Source organism: Hevea brasiliensis, chromosome 16 (genome assembly GCF_030052815.1).
Source record: "Hevea brasiliensis isolate MT/VB/25A 57/8 chromosome 16, ASM3005281v1, whole genome shotgun sequence".
Classification (NCBI taxonomy): domain Eukaryota; kingdom Viridiplantae; phylum Streptophyta; class Magnoliopsida; order Malpighiales; family Euphorbiaceae; genus Hevea; species Hevea brasiliensis.
Window position 1 is genome coordinate 63,449,066 of NC_079508.1, and position 24,057 is coordinate 63,473,122.

The 24,057-nt window shown below is 32.4% G+C and overlaps 2 protein-coding genes, 1 long non-coding RNA gene and 1 other non-coding gene across 4 annotated transcripts; all 4 read left to right on the plus strand.

The window, feature by feature from the left end:
• Positions 1-9,110: 9,110 nt before the first annotated feature.
• On the plus strand, positions 9,111-9,710 carry LOC110643302 (uncharacterized). Its single transcript, XM_058138462.1, has 2 exons — positions 9,111-9,332; positions 9,441-9,710. The coding sequence occupies exons 1-2, from the start codon at positions 9,111-9,113 to the stop codon at positions 9,708-9,710; spliced, it is 492 nt and encodes a 163-aa protein (XP_057994445.1).
• Positions 9,711-13,215: 3,505 nt separating this feature from the next.
• Positions 13,216-14,277, plus strand: LOC110664604 (uncharacterized). The gene is made up of 3 exons (XR_009145055.1): positions 13,216-13,403; positions 13,494-13,572; positions 14,185-14,277. It is a non-coding gene; the product is annotated as an uncharacterized LOC110664604 (transcript).
• A 371-nt stretch (positions 14,278-14,648) lies between these two features.
• On the plus strand, positions 14,649-16,090 carry LOC131174828 (S-adenosylmethionine decarboxylase proenzyme-like). The gene has a single exon (XM_058138873.1). The coding sequence runs from the start codon at positions 14,801-14,803 to the stop codon at positions 15,884-15,886; it is 1,086 nt and encodes a 361-aa protein (XP_057994856.1). The 5' UTR covers positions 14,649-14,800; the 3' UTR covers positions 15,887-16,090.
• Positions 16,091-17,213: 1,123 nt separating this feature from the next.
• LOC131174829 (uncharacterized) lies at positions 17,214-19,623 on the plus strand. Its single transcript, XR_009145056.1, has 2 exons — positions 17,214-17,442; positions 19,372-19,623. It is a non-coding gene; the product is annotated as an uncharacterized LOC131174829 (long non-coding RNA).
• The last annotated feature ends 4,434 nt before the right edge of the window (positions 19,624-24,057 follow it).

A 24,057-nucleotide genomic window follows, 5' to 3' on the forward strand; every position in this document is an offset into this window, starting at 1 on the left:
ATATATAGAAATACATAAATCAATAAATTAACACATATTGATTTATACATTTCTATATATTTATCTCCACATCTTTATCTCTCTTGTCACGACCCAACCTATGGGCCGGACCGGCACTAGGACCTGGGCCAGCCTAAAGCCCCCGAGGCCCGTAGTAAGCCTAACTGTTCATTAACCCAACTCTAAGGCCCATTTGGGCCCAATATCAAGAAAACAAACGGACAGAGTCCGGCAATAAAATGGACTTACCAACGGGGAGTTTTCGACTCACCCGACCTGTAAACACAATATATAGTCAATTGGGGAGCTCAGCTCACCCTCCACATACTCATCAACATAATAATAAATGGGAGCTCAGCTCCCTCCTCCAATCCATCAAACAGACTTAAAATATTAAGTTTACAGGTCCAACATGAATATAATATTACAGACCAATTTCAAATAATTACTGCTAACACATGCGGAAATTCTAGGAGTAATTAAAATTACACAATATTGATAAACAATCATGAGGTAAAAAGGCAAAGTTAATCCGAACAAAATATCCTCCTGTGGCTGTAAAAATTTTTGAACAGAGTGAGCGTCGACTCGTAGAGTAAAATATCAATCTTAACTATAATCTCTATAACTATCTCAACTAATGCACCTGAGAGTGAAATGCAACATAAACAACATTTTCACATCATAACATCAAAAGGTAATTTGGAGCACTCACACACCTGTAGTATCAATCATAACATATGGGAGCCGATCCTATACGCCTCTCTTAAATCCAACCCGGTGCCGAATTACTCAGCTCAGACTTCCACTTAATAACCAAATCGAGGGTCCCAGCGAATTACTCAAGCCGTGACTACCCCGTCCTATCCATAGTCCACACCACATCACACGCACGCCAACGCACGCACACTGCTCCAAATTACCACAACAACATCCATGGTACATCAACAGTTATGAATGCAACATAAATCGTGCCTAGAGTTTAACTACATAAATATATGCATATAAGTGATGCATGGGCATGCTGAACATATAATAATATCGAAATTATAATTAAAATTAATATTTTACTCACGCACTTGACGACAATTCGTATGGCGGTGGCGGAGGAAGAAGGTCATCCGGCCACACGATAATTTTATTACAATCATTTAATAAATCTGACTCAATACAAACAAAGAAAAATACCAATACGTCCTAAGTCGTGCCGAAAATCCGGCAGAGTCTCCCCTATACCTAGGACATACCCAACCTGCAAAAGGGCTCAAAATACACTTCTATACTCACAATCCATATATCCACAACTCAATCACATCACACAGCCCCTCCTGGGCCCATCAAATCAATCATCCATCACAATATGTAAAATTTCAATTTAGTCCCTATAATTGACCATTTTTGCAAAAAGCCCAAATCACTCTAAAAATTCTAAAACTTTGCCTCATGGTCCTTAGCAATATTACTAAGCTATTGCAAAAAGAATCACAATTTTCTAAGCTACCACGAATATTTTACGGATTTTTAATCCTATTTAAGCACTAGAAAATTATGTAAAAACTAGGTTCGGGTTTACCTTTGCCGATTCCGACTTCGGGGACGCGCTCGGGACGTCTGACAATGGGGGGCTAGCCAAAACCTCGGCCCAATTCGGAGACTTTTCCTGGCCACGGTCCGTTCGCCCAAATTTGCGCATCCGGTCAATCGTCAATTTCCGCGAATCGAGGATACCTACACGAAGCCCATAACAAGGGGGTTAGCACATAAATTTTTCAGAATTTTCTAAGCTCATTTAATGCTCGAAATTACACTGCGAAGTTCCGTGGGACCCACCGAAAAACGGTGTCGGAAAAATTCGAAATTTATGTCGTTGCGAAGCTCTCGACGAATGGAGCGTGCTGGTGGCCTCGATTTTCTCGTGGGATTCACTTTTCGAAATCTAGCCCAAAAGTCGAAATGGGCTAAAATCTTCCCGAGCAAAAATCTGACAAACCGCTCGATGGATTTCGCGTTCTTGGTGTCTATGGAAAGCTCTCACGAGTAGATGATTTTAGACACAAGACCAGGTCCAATCGGTGGCGGATCGGCCGAATTTGGCCGAGAAATCGGAGCGCGACGCAGCGAGGAGGAGGAGAGAGAAAAGAAAGAGAAAAGAGAGGGACGACGCGCGCGGGAGAAGAAAAAGGAAAGGGAGCCGGTTCAATTCGATCGGTCCGATCCGGTCGATTCGGTCGGCGTTCGATTCGGAATACAAAATTTTAAATTTTTACTCGCCTGACCGAAAACGAGGTCAAAATTCAAAAAATTCCGTGAAACTCGTAAAAATACGTAGAATACAAATATATTTGTAGTTTTGACACGTGTTCTTTAAATTAATTTTTAAAAATCATCAAAGTTTATATTTTCGGAAAATCGAACCCGATTTTTAAAATCCGAAAAATCTCAAAAAAATTCCTAAAATTTAAATAAAATTAAAATATCAAAAATACTCATAAATAATAAAATTTGGGGTGTTACATCTCTCTCCCTCTATTTATCTTTATATATATGATATGTAAAAATATATAAATCAATATATGTGTTGATTTTGAAATCAACACATATGTTGATTTTGAAATCAACACATATATTGATTTATGCATTTTTATATATCTCTCTCCACATCTTTATCTCTCTCTCCCTCTATTTATCTTTATATATATATATGATAATCTTAATATCTCTATATATAATTCATTTTATTTCTATCATTCTTTAAATATCTTTGACCATCTCCCTCTATATTTAAATTAAAAATAATGATTTAATGATAATAATGGTGGTAATATTGTATACGTGGTGATTATAGCGATAGTGCTGATTTAACTATTGATCGTTGTATAGGTGATTATTTTAATAGTAGTGAAGTGATGTTAATACTATAAAACTAGATGTATATAAGTAAATAATTTATATATATATCTTATAATTTTAAATCTAAACATTTGTTATATTATAATTTTAAGGAAAAGTGTTAATTAGGGTTTAAAAATACTGCTAATTATTACAGTTTAATATTATATTTTTTAATGAAAAGAATTATAAAGAATCATAAATAAAAAAAAGGGCAAAGGAAATATTCGAACCCTGAACCCTCTACCTTATGCTTGGGAGCATGTGCAATCGGGCTATTAGCCCTCATCCGCTTTTCAAATCAACGAAAAAATATATATACATATATAAAGAACGTATTGTGTTAGGTGTGCTTATAAATAGAAAAAAAATAATATCTAATATAGAGAGGACTCAAACCTTGAACCACGCTGAGATGCATGTTTCTATGCCAATCAGGCTACTTGCCCTCATCCAACATTTTATTACATGAAATATATATATTATACAAGCTCTAATGTGTGTGTTTGTATATATATATATATATATTTTTTTGAAAATATAAATTTTATTTGTTAAAAGTGTATATCATGTCAAGTAATAGTTATTTTTATATTTATATCTATCTATATTCATATAATTTGTAAGTAAATGATTTAAATAACGATAATAGTGGTGATTGTAAACCATGGTGATTTGAGTGTTTATGGAGTATATATAATTTAAAATATATATAATGAAATTTATATCATATTTTAATATTTTATATACTGAAAAAATATAAATATAACTATTTTGACCGTCACCCTACCTACACTAATCAACCACCGCCATCATGAAGACTGTGCCAGTGATGTTGTGGCATTCTTATCCTCCATGTATTTGGTGCTAATAAGGTAGAAGGGGTGGGAGAGACGTTTCTGATTTGCGTTGCTTATTATATAAGTTGCGAAGGTTATCTGAACTCTGACTCTTGAGTTGTTAAATGGACTCTTTTTTAAAAAATAAAAAAAAAATAAAGGCAAGGCGATTTGAGGTGTTTGTGCATTTATGTGAACATTCAAACAAGAATTAAAGCAGAGGATCGGGCAAATCATAATATACAATGATGCGCTATACTACAAGCCCATAAAAGATTTCCCAAAGGATGGTTAATAATAACGATGGCCATAGATAATTGGAAAGGAAGAATATCTCTAATTGTGTAGTTAAGACAGTAACTAATCACATGCTGAAGCACATGGACCCAAAAATATTAATATAAATATTAATATTATTGATTGAACTTGCTTATAATTGATAAGAATTATTTGTAATGAAAGCATCTTATTCTTATTGATTGAACCTGAAACTGCTTGTTTTCCATTCAGCGAGCATTGCTCACAAATTAAACGAGTTTCATGCGTGCCTGCGCAATGGGATAGTCTATTACACATTGATTCGGTTCCAATCAATCAAACAATTATTTATTTCTATTTATATTTCCATTTCATAAATATATATAATATACAAAAATATGAAATCATAAAATAATGTTTTCATAATTTTCTTCATATTCAAAATAAGAAAAATAAGAATAATTATTATATTCTCCTCTTCCTTTTTATGTTATTTGCTGAATCAAATGAAAGGAATGATATTTAAAAAAATCGATAGTAGCATCAATAAAATGATTCGGCTCATATATTATGTGATAAACCCTATCTATAATTAACCTTTTCTTTTTTTTTAAAAAAAAAAAAAATTGAATAGAACCTCTTCTTGTAGTGGAATAATGGGGGCAAATGACCGTACTAAGGCAACTCATAATGAAAAAATACCAGAATAGGCTAACACCAACAAAAATTACCAAGAGGGGGCGGGTTGCTGTGGCTACAGTAGCGTCTGAACAAGGGACGCTATTATGAATGGCACCCGGAATGGAGCTGAAGCTTGGACGCTAATCATATTAGCGTCCGGAATGAGCCAGTGCAGCACGCCGTCCCATCTGCTCCGGACGCTAATATAATTAGCGTCCCGTGTCCTCCCGAGCCTGCTGCAGTCCGTCCCATCTGCTCCGGACGCTAATATAATTAGCGTCCCGTGTCCTCCCGAGCTCGCGATCCGTCCCACCCAAGCTCGCTCGCCGCAAGTCCAATCTGCGCAGGGAATATTCCTGCACGCGGGACGCTATTTTTATTAGCGTCCCGTGCTGATCTTCGCCCCGTCCAATCTGGTTCAGGAATCTTCAGTAAAGGTGGGACGCTATTTTTATTAGCGTCCCGTGTGCATGCTGATCACCATTTCTACCCTGCTCTTAATGCTCTCTCTCCCTGCGCTCTCATTTACTGATTTCATTTCGCCCTCAAGCCCCTCGCTCTCGTTCATTCCTCGTCCATCGTCTCCCTCGCTCCTTCATTCCCTCCTCCAGTGTCTCATTTTGGTGGAGCAGCTCGGGTGGAGCAAGAAGGAGAAGAGTAAGGTGCAGGCAGTGGTAGATCACAAGGAAAGATTTTTCAGAAATTTGAAAAAAAATTATATTAAGGTATGTATTTTGACTGTTTAATAATTTTGAACATATAATATATGAAATGCTTAGGTGATAATAATGTATATTATTGTGAAAAAAATGTAATATTCTTTAAGAAATAAATTTTCGTTACAAGTTTTAACATGCAATATATACAATGCTTGAGTATTAATGTAATTATTATGCTGAAAATAATATATATATATATATATATTTTTATGCATGCATGTTGGTATGTTTGTGAGCAAGTTGATATATATATAGTAATAGCATAATACTGATAAAATGAGTATTAGTTATTGGGAAAAATAATACAAAAAAATTATATTTTTAGTGTATAATAGTAAAGAAGCTAAAGAAAAAATAATATAAATTTGTAGTAGTAAGAAAATGTTAGGAAAGAGAAAATAAAAATTATAAATGTAAATTATGTTACAAAATAAATTTTATATTAAGTCATATAATTTTTGTATCTCATAATATAATAGTTTAATAAGTTGAACAGAGAATATTAGTATAAAATAAAATAATAGTTTAAGTTTTTAAAAATTAGTAAAAGCTATAGAAGAAAGGGAAAAATTAATAGAAAATTGAGTTCATAATATATTATAGAAAATGATGTAATAAAAATAAAATATAAATTTATATAAAATATTAATAAAAATGAGAAATTAGTAATATAAAAAATTGCCAAAAAAAATAAGTAGCATTTTAATTAAAATTTAATTATTAGAAATAAAATATTAATTTAATTTATTAATTAAAATTAAAAGAATAGAAAAATTAGTAATGTAAAATGTTGTTGAAAATAATTTCTTTATTAATAGAAAATTGTGTTCATAATATATTATAGAAAATGATGTAATAAAAATAAAATATAAATTTATATAAAATATTATTAAAAAATGAAAAATTAGTAATATAAAAAATTACAATGTAATTAATAAGTAGCATTTTAATTAAAATGTAATTAATAAAAATAAATTATAAAATTATATGATTTATATATTATGGAAGAAATAAAAAATAATAAAATAAAAAAAATTGGCGAAACTCAATATAACAATTAATATGTAATTATTTAAAAAATTAATATTATTAAAATATGATTAAAAATTAAAACAAGAGTAACATAAAAATATGTCGAAATCATTGCATATTTAATTAAAATATAATTAGTAGAAATAAAATATTAATTTATTTTATTAATTAAAATTAAAAAAATAGAAAAATTAGTAATGTACAATGTAAAACGTATTGTCAACCAGACCGTTTATGCTGATAGTTGTTACGATTTTTATTTTATCAGAAATGTCAATTCCAAGTTTTGCTACTTTATATTGGGATGGAGAAATCATTATGAATGATGAAGGCTATGAATATTATGGGGGTTCATCAACCGTCATTACTATTGGTAAACGTATGGATTTTGGTACTTTAGGAATGAAAATTGTCCGTGGAATTAATCTTAAAGGTGGACATGAATTTATATCGAAAATCTTATTCGCACAACCCATTGAAAAATAGGGCTCCTGTAAATGTGAGTGAATGGGTTTGACAAACGATAACGATGTGAATATTATGTTTAATTACATTGATGAAATTGGAGGTATGTCATCGATTGAATTATATATTGAAATTTTTCGACCATCTGCAAATGTTGTTGATGAAGCGGGCCCATCAAATAATTGTTACACTGAAGCACTGAAGTGTACGGATGATTTTGAATCTGCTAGCAATGATTATTGTCCTGATGATGATGAGGATGATGCGGAGTCTGATGAAGAATGGATTGATAGTGATGACTGTGACATGAATGAGGATAGTGGTAATCATAATGAGTTTGTAGTAGATTTGCCTTTTACTATAATACTCATGTTGCAAACCCAATAATGCCGCTTGTCCCTCCTCCGCCTTATAGTGAAATAGATTTTTCATTGCTAACGGTTGATCCATGGTCAACACCACGTTGTAGTTCAATGTGGGATCCATTAAAAGAGTTTGAATTAGGAATGATATTCTCATCTAGAGAGGATGTCCAAAAGTCGCCAAAGAATATCATTTACATAGGCACCATGAGTTTTGTAATGAGGAGACAAAGAGTAGAACATATGCCATCAGGTGCAAAGACACAACGAGCAATTGTAAGTGGAGATTGCGTGCCTCACGAGGGAAAGGAAGTGATATATGGAAAATTACGCGATATAATGGACCACATACATGTGTTAATCCATCACTGTCACAAGATCATAAGCAATTGGATAGCAAATTTATATCTGATTTCATTCTCGCCATTGTACGTGAACAACCCAATGTGAAGATAGGAGCGTTACAGTCTGAAATAAAAGATAAGATTGGATATATGCCAAGTTATCGAAAGACCTGGAACGCTAGGCACGATGCAATTATTAAGATCTTTGGTGATTGGGACGAATCTTACGGAAGGTTGCGACAATATATGCTTGCTTTGTGCAAACAGAACCCTGAAAGTATGTTCTTGATTGAAGATGATCCTTTTTTTGTTAATAATAGATTAGATCCTGCTTATCGGGTTTTCGATAGAATGTTTTGGGCATATAAACAAACAATAGAAGGATTCAAGAACTGTCGACCGGTTATATTCATAGACTCAACTTTTTTATATGGAAAGTACAAAGGATGTTTATTTTGTGCAACAACACTTGATGGTAATAACCATATTTTCCCAATTGCGTGGGCAATAGTCGTGATGAAAATACAAGGAACTGGGATTGGTTTATGTCTTGTTTGAGGGTGTTTGTGACAGATCGTAATGGAATATGTGTTATATCAGATAGACATATTGCCATAAAAAAGGCAATGAATCAAGATTGGTGGCAGCCTCCTGCTGGGCATCATCGATACTGCTTAAGACATATCATCAGCAATTACAACTGCTTAAGACATACACTCAAATTATCGTGGCTAGTTGATGAGTTTGGAGATATTCCACATCAAGCTGATGATTTAACCGTATTATGGCATGCAAGAGCATTCATATTACGACTCATTAGTTCGATATTTCCCGACAAGACAAACTCACGTGTCAACTTGATGTTTCTACCCCTTCTAGAAGACTTGAGGGAAGCTGGGACATACAGTTGGGGTGGAGCTTGCTTAGCCTTCCTTTATCGTGAGCTATGCCGTGTTGTCAAGTATCAAACAAAGGAGATTTCAGACCACTATTCATTTTGCAGATTCGGCTTGGGAGAGATTTAAAATAATCTCTCCATCAATAAGGGATCCATCACTCTCATGATGCACATCTAGGTGCTAGGTATGTCATTAAATTTATATTTTTATCCATTAAGCAATGAATAAATTGCCTTTTATTGTATTATATTTTTAATTTTCTTATCAACTAACAGGTGGAGTAGAGCTCGACAAATCACTGAAGTAACAACTCATGTACTGCCACAAATTCGGTACAACCTTGACCGGATGCGACCTGAAGATGTAATAATATGACTTAAAATAATATGTTATATTTTTCCGTACCTTTATAATCACTTCATGTTTTGCTAATATTCACTTGCAGATCACTTGGGAACCATATAGTGAGGAATTATTTGATGAGCTGCCAGACATGTGTATCCAAGGTCGTCCCAGTTGGAAGACAGTGGTGCCATTAATTTGCTTTCATATTATTGAATGGCACCAACCTGACAGAGTCATGAGGCAGTTTGGTTTGGCCCAATTATTCCAAAGACCACCGATGCAAACAGATGAGTTGCACGATATTACTCTCCGACTCAGTGAGAGTAATTGGGCACACCACCATGCAACATATATTCATCGTTGGAATAGGCGAGAACAATATATTGTTCAAGGGCAACAAATGGGACAACCACTCCACCATCATTCTGAATATATGGAGTGGTACCGTCGAGCTGGTAGACGTTGGATCTCAATAAGTGGAGCTGCTATTGGTTGTGTGGTAATGATTAACAACATGTATTTTTTTCATTATTAAATACTTATAATAATAATTTTGTATTTTTTAACATAAAATGTAACGTTATGTATATATTTTTTATTTTTACAGGAGGACGCAATTGAGGATTGTTTGATAAAATTACAAAATCCATCAACACAAAACGTGGCAGAAGTTAAGCGTACATTAAGAAAAATGATGATTGCTCTGGAACAAGAAAGTAGGCTTTGCCAAATGCCACCTCCTCGCCCGCACCTCAAGCAAAGAACTTTTAATGATGAATTGGAAGAGGACCAACCCATCAACCAACCTCGCCCCTCACGTGACCAAAGACGACGCCAATCACGCCCTCCTCGACGTCGCCAACATCAAATGCGCTAATCCTCTCCACTGATGATGTTATGCCCCCACCGCCGTGATTTCACCCTTTCTGCATGGCATCAGCGCCTGGTCCTATTCCCTTAGCTCCTGCACCGTCTCATCCTAGTCCATCCACAGTATTCCAACCATATTCAGAAACTATCCCCCCACATTATACTGGTTGGATGCCTACCCCATCAATACCTGGCCCATCAACACCATGGATGACATATCATTCTCATGTGCAAAGCAGAAGCACATTTGACTTCACTGAGAGTCAGCAGCCACATACACCAATGAGTAGCTTATTTGCTCCATTTGGCATACCATTTAGCCTTGGGCCATCACAATATGCTTCGAGTCAATTTGGCGGATATGGTTCAGATCAATACTATGCACTATATCAGTCTGGTGCCTTAGGCCATATTCCATCTGGTGCAGGTCTATTTGGACACCATGAACAAGGTGCTATGCATTATACTGCAGGGGGGGAATCATCAGGACAACAACAAGGGCAACCTGGCCAACCCCAAGATGCACAAGGTGATCCAGAAGAGCAGCAAGAAGGGGGACAACATCGAGTTCTTCGACCGAGACGACATATTCGAAGACCTGGTTGTGGCACATGACTAATTTAAATATTTATTTTTATTTGTATAATAATTATGAATACTTGTCTTAATTTATATCTTGCTTTAAGTCAATTGCTCGTATGACATGTTAGTAAACATTTTATATATATATTTTTAATTAATTTGAAAATAATAAAGTAATTAAAACTAATTAAGTAATTACATTTATTAATTGCTATGAAGAAAATATATTATCCATAATTATAATAAGAATAAAAATTAATATTAGTTATACTTTAATAACTTTTAATTTTTATAACTAACATAATTTTAAATTTATCAATCAAATATATTCAAATATTATACATTTATATTTTTTAATCTATAAATTAAGATATATTTTTATGATTAATAAATTTTTTTTTACAAATATATAAAATTAATTTTATGAATATAAATATTTTTTAAACCGTACAATTATATTCTATTTAGAATATATAAATTAAATTAATTTCATAAATATATAATATTAAATAAATATTACTACTACTAAAATATAAAATAAACTTTAAACAAAATCAATCAATATATTTTATAAAATATAATAAATAATTATAATTAAATGATCGATCAAAATATTATAAATTTAATATATTTACAAAATCAGTCTCCGGACGCTAATATCATTAGCGTTTTTCAGGATGAGGAGGTTTTTGATCGTTTCATGGTTGAGGACGCTAATATGATTAGCGTTTTGCCGGCGGAGCGTTTTTCAGGTTCATGGTTGAGGACGCTAATATGATTAGCGTTTTGCCGGCGGACAGTCTTGGACGCTAATCATATTAGCGTTTTCCATGCTTCGGCACGGTTGGCGCCGTGGGGACGCTATTTTGAATAGCGTCCTCACGTCCTTCGGCTTGGTCCTCCCGTCCTTCGGCTTGGTTCGGGCGGCGCTGTTGTGAGGACGCTATTTTGAATAGCGTCCTGACGTAAAAACGCTATTTTGAATAGCGTTTTTACGTCAGGACGCTATTCAAAATAGCGTTTTTATTTGGGACGTGTTAGGACGCTATTTTTATTAACGTTTTTTGGCCTTCTCACCCCTTTCCCGTAATTTTTCCAAACTCTACCCCGTTTCGGTTTTTTTTTTTTTTAAATTGACCCTGTACGGTCAATTCCCCGAATAATGGAGGTGCTGAACCAGCGAACAGCTCTTTCTCCATGGGTGACGATTCCAGGCGAAGCATACACGCAAGAGAAGCGTGGCAAAGGGGAAAGGACACTGCAACTGTCAGTATTTGTGAATTGGGTGGGCCCACTACTCCATTAACCCATGGCTGGCAGGCATCCCTCCTCTTATCCCAGGGCCGCGGTGTCTTCTATTCCGTCAATTTAATAACTATAATATAAATCTCAGTCTATTTTATTTATTTATTATTTAAAATAAAAATTAAATAATAAGGTTCATAATATAAATCAAAATTTAACTTTTACGTTCGCACTAGCTTGACATTTAGTAAGCAATTGGAATTAGGGTTGATTTATCCACAACTAAAATAACTAATTTAACACAATTTTTAAATGTAATTTTAATTATTTGGCTTAATTATTTCTATAAAATATTTGTTTTTTTTTTCTTTTTTTCACCTTAACAACTAATTAATCAATATATTCGTGGCTATTTTTTAATACTATTAGATGCTACGCAATTTTTTTTATAGAGTTTATAATTAATCGTGATTATTATCTTAAAATAATAATTTATCCATGCATTTTTAAAAGAAAAGGTGATCTTACAAAATCATAATTTACAATTTTTAGAAAAAATAAAGTATAAAAGAAATAAAGTTTAAAAAGAAAGGAGAGAACATTTTAGAAATTAATTGAAAAGACTATAATGTAAAAGAAAAATAAAAATATGAATCATGAGATTTTTGCAATTATAAATAAATGAAAAATTAATAGATATCAAATTAAAATTTAAATGTGAATAATTAATTAATTTATAAAAAATAATTATTTATAATAATAATGAAAATATCTTATATCTTATATATGGAAAAGAATATATGAATCATAATTTGCATTCCCATGTTAAAAGAAAAATAATTTATGAATTTAACTAATAACCATTAAAGTATAAAAAGTGTATGGGTGGATAATAATTTTTAAGGTAGTATTTAATATTTTTATTATTTATATTATTTTACGATATAATATTTATATTAACATTTAAAAGTTGAGAGAATAATTTATGAAAAATTAATTTTTATTAATTTTATAATTTAAATTAATTTTTAACTATAATTAATAAGATGATATTATTAATTTTATATTTAATAATTAATATAATAATTATCTTTATTAAATACTTTTATTTTAAAACTATTATATAAATTATTAATACTTAATAATTAATAACTAATAAAATAATCTATAATTATTAAGATAACTATCATTATTAAACAAGATGAGATGTAAATTTAAGGGACAGTTACCATTTTTTTTATCTTTTATACAATAAGTTTAAAATTTTGTATGCATATAAATTATTAAAAAAAAAAAAACGAGAAAAATGCATGAATATGCTTAAATTCAGTACCATGCCTATTTATAGAACCAACACAGCTAAGACGTTGCCAACTTGGACTCATTGAATATTTATTTCACATTAATTGGCCCTTCCGAATCCGGCGGCGTAATAAAATTACAAGACAAGAATGAGTGGTGGCGATCACCAAAATGTCCAAACTACCCTCATGTCGCTTTCATAATTGTATCCTGGCGCCAATGCATTAAGGGCAGTTTTGTCATTCCAAATACGCGCTCAGCAACTAATTATTATTTGAGGAAAAAAAAAACTACCGTTAATAGCAGGGGTGCGACTGTAATTATCTACGTAACCCAGGGCAATTTACAGGTTCTTCTGCACGCACTTTCATCCCGTATATAAATCACCCTCCAGACGCATCTCGTGACCGCCTCACAAGTCACCAGAAAGGAGACCCTTCAATAATCACAAAAGCCAGCTGATATCTTATACGATTCTCTCTTCTATTCCTCGAGTTTATAGGGATTGATTTTGCCTCTAGCTGTTAGAATATCGGTATCTTCATCGCTCTGTGTTCCTGTTTTTCAATCGGTATTTTATATTAGTTTTTCTTTTGTGTTTTATGTCGATTTGAGGTTTTTTTTGGTTAAAAATTTTTTTTGTTGTGGATTTGGTTTCTAGGGTTTGATTTCATTGGAGATTCACAAAAGAAAGGTTTTTAGAAGAGCTAGGGTTATCAGATTGGAATATTTTCATATTGGTACGTGTTTTATTGCTGGTTTTCATGTATTTATTTGTATTTCCATACGTAATTGTTGTTTGGATTAATTGTTTATTTTATCTTTTTTATTGTAAGGATTAATTACGATGAATGTATGGTTTGTTTTTTTCGAGTAACATGATAAAATTGACAGGCCTAACTCCACGAACAAATATGAAATATTTTTCTCTAATACTCAACCGATGTGGGATTTAACACCAATTCATTCTTTTTAATGGAAGCTAATGTTTAGAGTTCTAAATTCATATTCTATTCTTTTTTTTCTTTAGTTAATTGGTCTTTGTGATGGTAACGAGTCCTTGTGGTGAATCTGTTGAACAGCCATCCTACATTCCTACAAACCCCTTAGTCTTTGTAATTTTTCATGGATTTGTTTTTCTTTGTTTCCAAAACCCTTTTAACTAATCATGATATAGGTGATTGATATCTTTTTTTTTTTTTCTTGGTATCATTTAAAAAAATGAAACGGAAGTAAACCTAAGATATATTTTTTTAATGTAGTTAAGCAGTTGCTTTTTATTTATTTTGTTCCTGTAATCCTTGGCCTTTGTAGTTTGGATAAAAACTCTCTTTTTACACTGCTCTTATCAGAAAGACCTCCTTTCGTTTGTATGATTGAGCTATGCACTCGCTTCAAATTTTTGCCTTGTTTCGTTTCTAGCTATTTCAAATTAATAGGTATTGCTTTCAAAACAGCATTGTTACTGTATTAGTTCGATGGTCATAGAAGAGTCTCCTCTACTGCCTATGTGCAACATTGTATATCATGCTGATTGCTGTACTTGGTGTTCTGACAGGCAAAGACTGAATGATCTAATGGAGTCCAAAGGTGGCAAGAAGAAGTCTAGCAGTAGTAAATCCTTATTTTATGAAGCTCCCCTTGGTTACAGCATTGAAGACGTTCGGCCCCATGGTGGAATCAAGAAGTTCCGAACTGCTGCTTACTCTAACGTGAGTTTGATTTTAATCTTATTTTTACCCCCATCTGCTTTTTGTCATCATGTCATGTAACTCACTTCCTAATTTTGCATCATTTTTTGTTTGTGCAGTGCGTGCGAAAGCCATCCTGAGATCTTCTAATTGTTGACTTAGCCCCTAGTAGCTCTCTCTTATTTTGCCATTGTCTTTAGTCTGCATTTCTTTTCTGATTCGCTCGTTCCTTCGTACTTGTTCGTGAGAAGTGTTATTTTTTTTCCTTTGAGGCAAGATGGCCTTGCCTATATCTGCTATTGGATTTGAAGGCTATGAAAAGAGGCTTGAATTGTCCTTTTCTGAGCCTAGTTTCTTTGCTGATCCTGGAGGGATGGGCCTCCGCTCTCTGTCCAAATCTCAATTAGATGAGATTCTCAAACCAGCTGAATGCACCATTGTTGATTCGCTTTCAAATAATCACATTGATTCCTATGTTCTTTCAGAATCTAGTCTCTTTGTGTACCCTTACAAAGTTATCATTAAAACTTGTGGGACTACCAAATTGCTTCTTTCAATCCCAGCAATTCTGAAATTGGCTGATACTCTTTCACTCACTGTATGTTCTGTGAGGTATACTCGTGGGAGCTTCAAATTTCCTGGGGCTCAGTCATTTCCACATCGTTGCTTCTCTGAGGAAGTAGCTGTTCTTGATGGCCATTTTGGCAAACTTGGTTTGGATAGCATAGCATATGTGATGGGTAGTCCTGACAAAACCCAAAAATGGCATGTATACTCTGCTTCTGTTGATGTTGGGTACAAGTTGCGCAGTGCCCACACTCTTGAAATGTGCATGACTGGCTTGGACAGGGACCGAGCATCTGTTTTCTACAAAACACAATCCAGTTCAGCTGCTGTGATGACTGAGGAATCTGGTATTAGGAAGATCCTCCCACAATCTGATATCTGTGATTTTGATTTTGACCCATGTGGTTACTCCATGAATGCCATTGAAGGGGATGCAATCTCTACAATTCACATCACTCCAGAAGATGGTTTCAGTTATGCGAGTTTTGAAGCTGTGGGTTACAATTTTGAAGATATGAATTTGACTCAGCTGCTTGAAAGGGTTTTGGCTTGCTTTGAACCAACTGAGTTCTCCATTGCATTGCATTCTGAAGTTTTACACGATGAACTGGGAAAGAAGTTAGCTCTGGATGTGAAGGGATATAGCAGTGGAGGGAGGAACCATGAAGATCTTGGGAAGGGTGGAACAATCATCTATGAGAGTTTTGTAAGAAGCAAAGGATGTGCGTCTCCAAGGTCAATCCTGAAATGTTGTTGGAGCGAGGATGAGAACGACGAGGAAGTTGAAGAAAAATAGTTGTTTTTGGTATGTTGTCTTAATTTCGGTGTGTAATTGAAATAAAGTGTGATTGTGAGGGCAGTCATTGGTATACTTTATATTTATTGTTAGACTGGGCTCTTTTGATATTACATGTTTGTGTTGGCGATGGTATTGCAGATCTTGCATATATGTTACAAATTAGTATTCCACCGCATCCTAAATAAATGCAATTTGTGTTAATACTTGTATTTTTTTTTTGGGGGGGGTGGTGTAAGTATCCTGATGTATGGTTAGCACTGAATTCAGGCAAGTTTATAACGCATGTAATGTAAAATAACAACCGAGGATCAGAATAACAGACCAGGTCTAGTTTCATTCGCTAGCATGTGCACGAGTGCATCAGAATATGAAGATGTGGCGTTTAACGAAGGTTGGTTCATTTGAATATGAGGATGTAAATTTGCGATTCTATCTACTTTAAAATAATGAACATAAGATTGTTCGCGTTCGAAAATATAACATTGTATTTGGAAAAAATCAATACGAAATTATTTAATTAGCAGAATTTTGCTAATTTTGTCATTTTTAGTAATTTAGAATATATTTACAAATTCTATCATATAATTATTAATTTCATAGAATCAATGATGCAAAATTATACCAAATCGTGTGATACTATTAACTTTATATTTTATACCATTCGGTATATTTAATTTAGTATATTTTTAATTTTTGAATTAAATTAATCTTTGAAGTTTTCATAGTTCAGCTTTTTAAAAATGAGATACACATATTAAAATAAATATTTAATAATTTTTTATTTTTAAAAATAAAATATTATTTAAAAATAACTAATTAAATAAAAATAAAATATTATTTTTATATTCTTTTATAATTAAATAAATTAATAAAATCAAAATTAAATTTGAAACCCAAATTTATTATAATTATAAATAATTAAAATTAAAAACATAAAAATATTATATTTATATTTCATATAACTAATTAAAATTAAAAAAATTATAATTATTGATAATTAACTAAAATTAAAAATGTAAAAAATATTATTTGTTCAAATATTTAGTTAAAATTAAATAATAGATAATATTTTCAAACTTTCATATAATTAATTAAAATTAAAATTAAAATTAGAAAATTTAAAATTAAATATAATAAACTAAAATTAAATATAGAAAATATTATTTTTATATTTTCATATGATTAGCTAAATTAGAAAAATGAAAAATAATATAATTATAATTAATGAAAATCAAAATATAAAAAAATTTATATTTTATTTTTTATATAATTATTCAAAATTTAAATTAAAATTCATTATGATAAAAAATATAAATTAGAATAAACAAAAAAAAAAACTCAAGCAGATCTCACACATATCAATTTTGGGCCAATTTAAATTTTAATAAAAATTTAAGCGACTAATTTAACTCAAAAATAAAAAAATAAATTAAATTGAACATATTCAATAAGTAATATTCCAACAAAGTTATTAATGCAGACAAGTTGGCCGACGTTGGATTCTCAGGAAGACAAGTTGAAGTCGGAAGGAAAAGAAGGCAGGCGAAAATAAGGTAAAATAAAATTATAGCAGAAGAGAAATGATAAAAAAGAGGAACATCCAGCAGCATGCGTTGGAGCAGTTGAGTTGACAATCACAAAGGTGCCTTTCTAAAAATAAAATGCCATCAAACTCACTAAAGCGAATGGAACATTCATGGAAGGTTTCTGCCCAAGGAATGGGAAAATTCCCATCACTTGTTCAGCTTCCACATTCTTTTTCGCTTAGACTTTATGCAATGGAAAATTCCAACATCTACGCTCATCCACAGCACCTCCAAAATTTTCTCTTCATTCAAATAAGAAAATCCACAATGATTATTTGCATATTTCTTTTCCACGGTTGCCTTAAAAGCAAATTCGTATTGGTTCAATTTTTTCCTAATTCCCCGCCTAACATTGAAGCAGGAAATGAATTCCTGCAATTCCATTTCAATTGAAAGTCAGGTTTGTCACAAATTTGATCGAGTTTTAAGCACATCCAACTCAACCTTTTACCATTTGAGCAATAAAGTTTCAAGTTGATCAACTGATAGTTGATGTTTCATTGTATCAAGAAATCAAAATTAATGAACACCATCACAAGCAAAGAGTTAAAGCTAAGCCATCAGAGCTGTATTGATGAATGGAATTCATCTGCTACAGATACGTATGGCTACCTATCAGCCATGTAACCGGGTACATGAGCACGCACATTTCAACTTCCAATTTATTAAGCAAATAGACGCATACATATTATGAATTTTCAGCAGATTATATGGCTTCTGGTACAACTTGGAATCGTTTAATTCTGCATTGAAAATTTTCTTGCATTGACTTTTACAATTATATTCCATGGGCATGGGACGAAACGGCCACTCTATGAAATAGGGGTAAAATTGCATATGTTGACTCTCTTCAGAGCTCACAAGATACTTTTCATTTTATTCCATGGGCTTGGACCAGCTTCCTAAACCAACCTCTCACCTACTGCAGTATTCATGTCAGGGAAGCAACAATGCTTGTATAAATGGGCAAATTTTAGCTTGGAATGGCTGCCAATTTTGTTGGATGCTGATTCGATAATGGGCAAAGACTTTCCTGTGATGACATTAATAGATAAGAGATGAACAAAAAGCAAAGAAAGCAAGTGCATTGCGAGAAAATCATCATTCCACTAGGATTAAACAAAAGCTGCAAATTCATTCATCATCTCAGCTAATATTATCACACAGAAAATTGTACATTCTCACTAGTAGATTTTGTGACTTACAAATGCAATTTTTATTTCTCCAATAAATTTAAGAAGTGAAAAAATTTGCAGGAGGTATAACAAATGCCATGAATTCTCTATTTCCCATATTGCAAAAATGAAGTTGATACCATGGAAGCTTCAGTTCTGAATCATTCTTAATTTTTTAATTATTTTATTTTTATATTTTAAATAAAATATAAATATTATTTTAATAATTAATATTATAATAATTAATATTTTATATTATAATATTTTTATTAAAATAAATTATTTTTTAATTTAAAATTAAATTAAATTTTAATTAAATAAAAAAATTAAAATATAAAATGTTATTATAATAAAATAATTAAAAATTAAAATGAAAAATCTGGATAGCGTCTAATTTTATTTTTATTTTTAATTTTTTAATTATTTTATTTTATATCTTAAGTAAAATATAAATATTATTTTAATAAATAATAGTATAATAATTAAAATTGTATATTATAATTTTTATTATAAAAATTATTTTTTTTAATTTAAAATTAAATTAAATTTTAATTAAATAAAAAAAATATTATTAAATAAAAAATTTGATGACTGCATGAATCCGCCACTTAAATATGTGCTCCTAGTATTGTAGTCCATATAAGCTTTCAAGCACATGAATTTCAGTCATTTGTCTGTAATATTACATGATTGATTTAAATGTGTTTACATTAACAATCAGGTCTCCAAGCGATTGGAAGAATTGAAACGAGAATATGACAAGAAGAATGAAAAGGTAGTTCAACCTCCAGAATCTTGTGGAAACCAGAAACTGTAGCAATGAAGATTTTTTTTTTTTTTCTCTCTTTTTCTTTTTGTTTTAAGTATGTAATTTTTCACACTCGAATTGGATTGGAGTAATATTCAGTAAAGTCATTGCAACAATAACAACTCCATCTCTCTTCTTTTGAGGAGCCCTGCCTTGGCTCAACTATCTTGAAGTGCATCAAAAGTAGCTTCAATCCCTGCTCATGGATGGAAATGTCTGTTAAATCATGTAAAATCTTTTAAGCACTGTTAAATAGTTCAATTTGAGCTAGCTTAAATGATATTAATGTATATAATTTTATTATCATACTCTCAAAAGAAAGAGAAGAAATAACTTAAAAGTAACTTCAAAGCTTAGAGTTAATGAGGTAGCTTATTTAATGGCTCATGCAAAAAAAATATGTATGTAATAAGCTATTATTGCTTGCAGCTCTATATACCATTCAAGAACTGATGATTCGAAAAGAGTGTCTATTGCATTAATGCATGCACATATGAACTACTACATGCAACAGTGATGAGCTAGCATAATGAATTAGATTACAGAGAAGAATTAGATATAAATGTAAAAATAAATATTACTGGACATGATATATAATTTTGATAAATAAAATTTATGTTTTTGAAAAAAATAATATATATACACATTAGAACTTGTATAATATATATATTTCATACAATAAAATGTTAAATGAGGGTAAGTAGCCCGATTGGTATAGAAATACGCATTGTGGTTCAGAGTTTGAGCCCTCCTTATGTCAAATGTCTTTTTTTTTTCATTTATAAGTGCACCTAACACAATACATTCTTTATATATATATATATATATATATATATTCGTTGATTTAAAAAGTGGATGAGGTCTAATAGTCTGATTGGCACATGCTCCCAAGCATAAGATAGAGGTTTTAGGGTTCGATCCCTCCATTTGTCCCTTTTTTTTTTCTTCTGTGATTCTTTATAATTATTTTCATTCCAAAATATAATATTAAATTATGATGATTGTAAGTATTTTTAAATCCTAATTAACATTTTTTCTTAAAATTATAATATAACAAATTTTTAGATTTAAAATTATAAGATATATATAAATCATTTATTTATATATACCTAATTTTACAGTATTAACACTACTTCACTACTATTAGAATAATCACCTATACAACGATCAATCGTTAAATCAACATCACTGCTACAATCACCACGTGTACAATATTACCACGATTATCATCACTAAATTATTGTTTTTAATTTAAATATAGAGGGAGCTAGTTAAAGATATTTAGAGAATAATAGAAATAAAAAGAGCTATAGACGGAGATATTAAGATTATCATATATATAAAAATAAATAGAGGGAGAGAGATATATAGAAATATATAAATCAATATGTGTTAATTTTGAAATAACTCTTGTGTATGTGTATACAAAAATTTATTGGATAAAAGCTAATAGTCTGATTGGTACATGCTCTCAAGCATAAGGTAGAGGGTTTAGGATTCGATCCCTTCATTTGTCCCTTTTTTTTTTTTTTTTCTCTTTTGTGATTCTTTATAATTCTTTTCATTAAAAAATATAATATTAAACTATAATAATTTGAAGTATTTTTAAACCCTAATTAACATATCCTTAAAATTATAATATAACAAATATTTAAATTTAAAATTATAAGATATATAAATCATTTACTTATATACACCTATTTTTATAGTATTAATAATACTTCACTACTATTAGAATAGTCACATATACAACTATCAATAGTTAAATCAGCACCACCGCTATAAGCACCACGTGTACAATATTATCACCATTATCATCATTAAATCATTGCTTTTAATTTAAATATAGAGGGGGATAGTAAAAAATATTTAGAGAATGATAGAAATAAAATGAGTTATAGATAGATATATTAAGATTATCATATATATAAAAATAAATAGAGAGAGAGAGATAAAGAAGTGGAGAGAGATATATAGAAATACATAAATCAATAAATTAACACATATTGATTTATGCATTTCTATATATTTATCTCCACATCTTTATCTCTCTTGTCACGACCCAACCTATGGGCCGGACCGGCACTAGGACCTGGGCCAGCCTAAAGCCCCCGAGGCCCGTAGTAAGCCTAACTGTTCATTAACCCAACTCTAAGGCCCATTTGGGCCCAATATCAAGAAAACAAACGGACAGAGTCCGGCCATAAAATGGACTTACCAACGGGGAGTTTTCGACTCACCCGACCTGTAAACACAATATATAGTCAATTGGGGAGCTCAGCTCACCCTCCACATACTCATCAACATAATAATAAATGGGAGCTCAGCTCCCTCCTCCAATCCATCAAACAGGCTTAAAATATTAAGTTTACAGGTCCAACATGAATATAATATTACAGACCAATTTCAAATAATTACTGCTAACACATGCGGAAATTCTAGGAGTAATTAAAATTACACAATATTGATAAACAATCTGCGAGGTAAAAAGGCAGGTTAATCCAGAACAAAATATCCTCCTGTGGCCTGTAAAAATTTTTGAACAGGAGTGAGCGTTCGACTCAGAGAGTAAAATATCAATCTTAACTATAATCTCTATAACTATCTGAACTAATGCACCCTGTAGAGTGAAATGCAACATAAACAACATTTTCACATCATAACATCAAAAAGGTAATTTGGAGCACTCACACACCCTGTAGTATCAATCATAACATATGGGAGTGATCCCTATCTGACTCTCTTAAATCCAACTGGTGCGGCCGAATTACTCAAGCTCGGACTTCCACTTAATAACCAAATCGAGGTCCCAGTAATTACTCAAGCCGTGACTACCCCTCGAAGGAACGGGTCCCAGCGAATTACTCAAGCCGTGACTACCCCGTCCTATCCATAGTCCACACCACATCACACGCACGCCAACGCACGCACACTGCTCCAAATTACCACAACAACATCCATGGTACATCAACAGTTATGAATGCAACATAAATCGTGCCTAGAGTTTAACTACATAAATATATGCATATAAGTGATGCATGGGCATGCTGAACATATAATAATATCGAAATTATAATTAAAATTAATATTTTACTCACAGACTTGACGACAATTACTGTGGCGGCTGGGCGGAGGAAGAAGGCTGTCCCGGCTCACCTGATAATTTTATTACAATCATTTAATAAATCTGACTCAATACAAACAAAGAAAAATACCAATACGTCCTAAGTCGTGCCGAAAATCCGGCAGAGTCTCCCCTATACCTAGGACATACCCAACCTGCAAAAGGGCTCAAAATACACTTCTATACTCACAATCCATATATCCACAACTCAATCACATCACACAGCCCCTCCTGGGCCCATCAAATCAATCATCCATCACAATATGTAAAATTTCAATTTAGTCCCTATAATTGACCATTTTTGCAAAAACTGCCCAAATCAGCTCTAAAAATTCTAAAACTTTGCCCCGCGGTCCTTAGCAATATTACTAAGCTATTGCAAAAAGAATCACAATTTTCTAAGCTACCACGAATATTTTACGGATTTTTAATCCTATTTAAGCACTAGAAAATTATGTAAAAACTAGGTTCGGGTTTACCTTTGCCGATTCCGACTTGAGGGCGCTGGGGCGTCGACAATGGGGCTAGCCAAAACCTCGGCCCAATTCGGAGACTTTTCCGGTCACGCAGTGCATGCGGCGAAATTTGCAGACCCGGTCAACTGTCGAATTTCCGCGAATCGAGGATACCTACACGAAGCCCATAACACGGGGGTTAGCACATAAATTTTTCAGAATTTTCTAAGCTCATTTAATGCTCGAAATTACACTGCGAAGTTCCGTGGGACCCACCGAAAAACGGTGTCGGAAAAATTCGAAATTTATGTCGTTGCGAAGCTCTCGACGAATGGAGCGTGCTGGTGGCCTCGATTTTCTCGTGGGATTCACGGTTTTCGAGAAATCTAGCCCAAAAGTCGAAATGGGCTAAAATCTTCCCGAGCAAAAATCGGACAAACCGCTCGATGGATTTCGGCGTTCTTGGTGTCTATGGAAAGCTCTCGCCGAGTAGATGATTTTAGACACAAGACCAGGTCCAATCGGTGGCCGGATCGGCCGGGTGGCCGAGAAACGGAGCGGCAGCGCGAGGAGGAGAGAGAAAAGAAAGAGAAAAGAGAGGGACGGCGCGGAGAAGAAAAAGGAAAGGGAGCGGTTCAATTCGATCGGTCCGATCCGGTCGATTCGATTCGGCGGTTCGATTCGAAATACAAAATTTTAAATTTTTACTCGCCTCGGGGAAAAAGCGAGGTCCAAAAATTTCGAAAAAATTCCGTAAAACTCAGAAAAATACGTAGACTCCAAATATATTTTTAGTTTTGCCACGTGGTCTTTAAATTAATTTTTAAAAATCATCAAAGTTTATATTTTCGGAAAATCGAACCCGATTTTTAAAATCCGAAAAATCTCAAAAAAATTCCTAAAATTTAAATAAAATTAAAATATCAAAAATACTCATAAATAATAAAATTTGGGGTGTTACATCTCTCTCCCTCTATTTATCTTTATATATATGATATGTAAAAATATATAAATCAATAT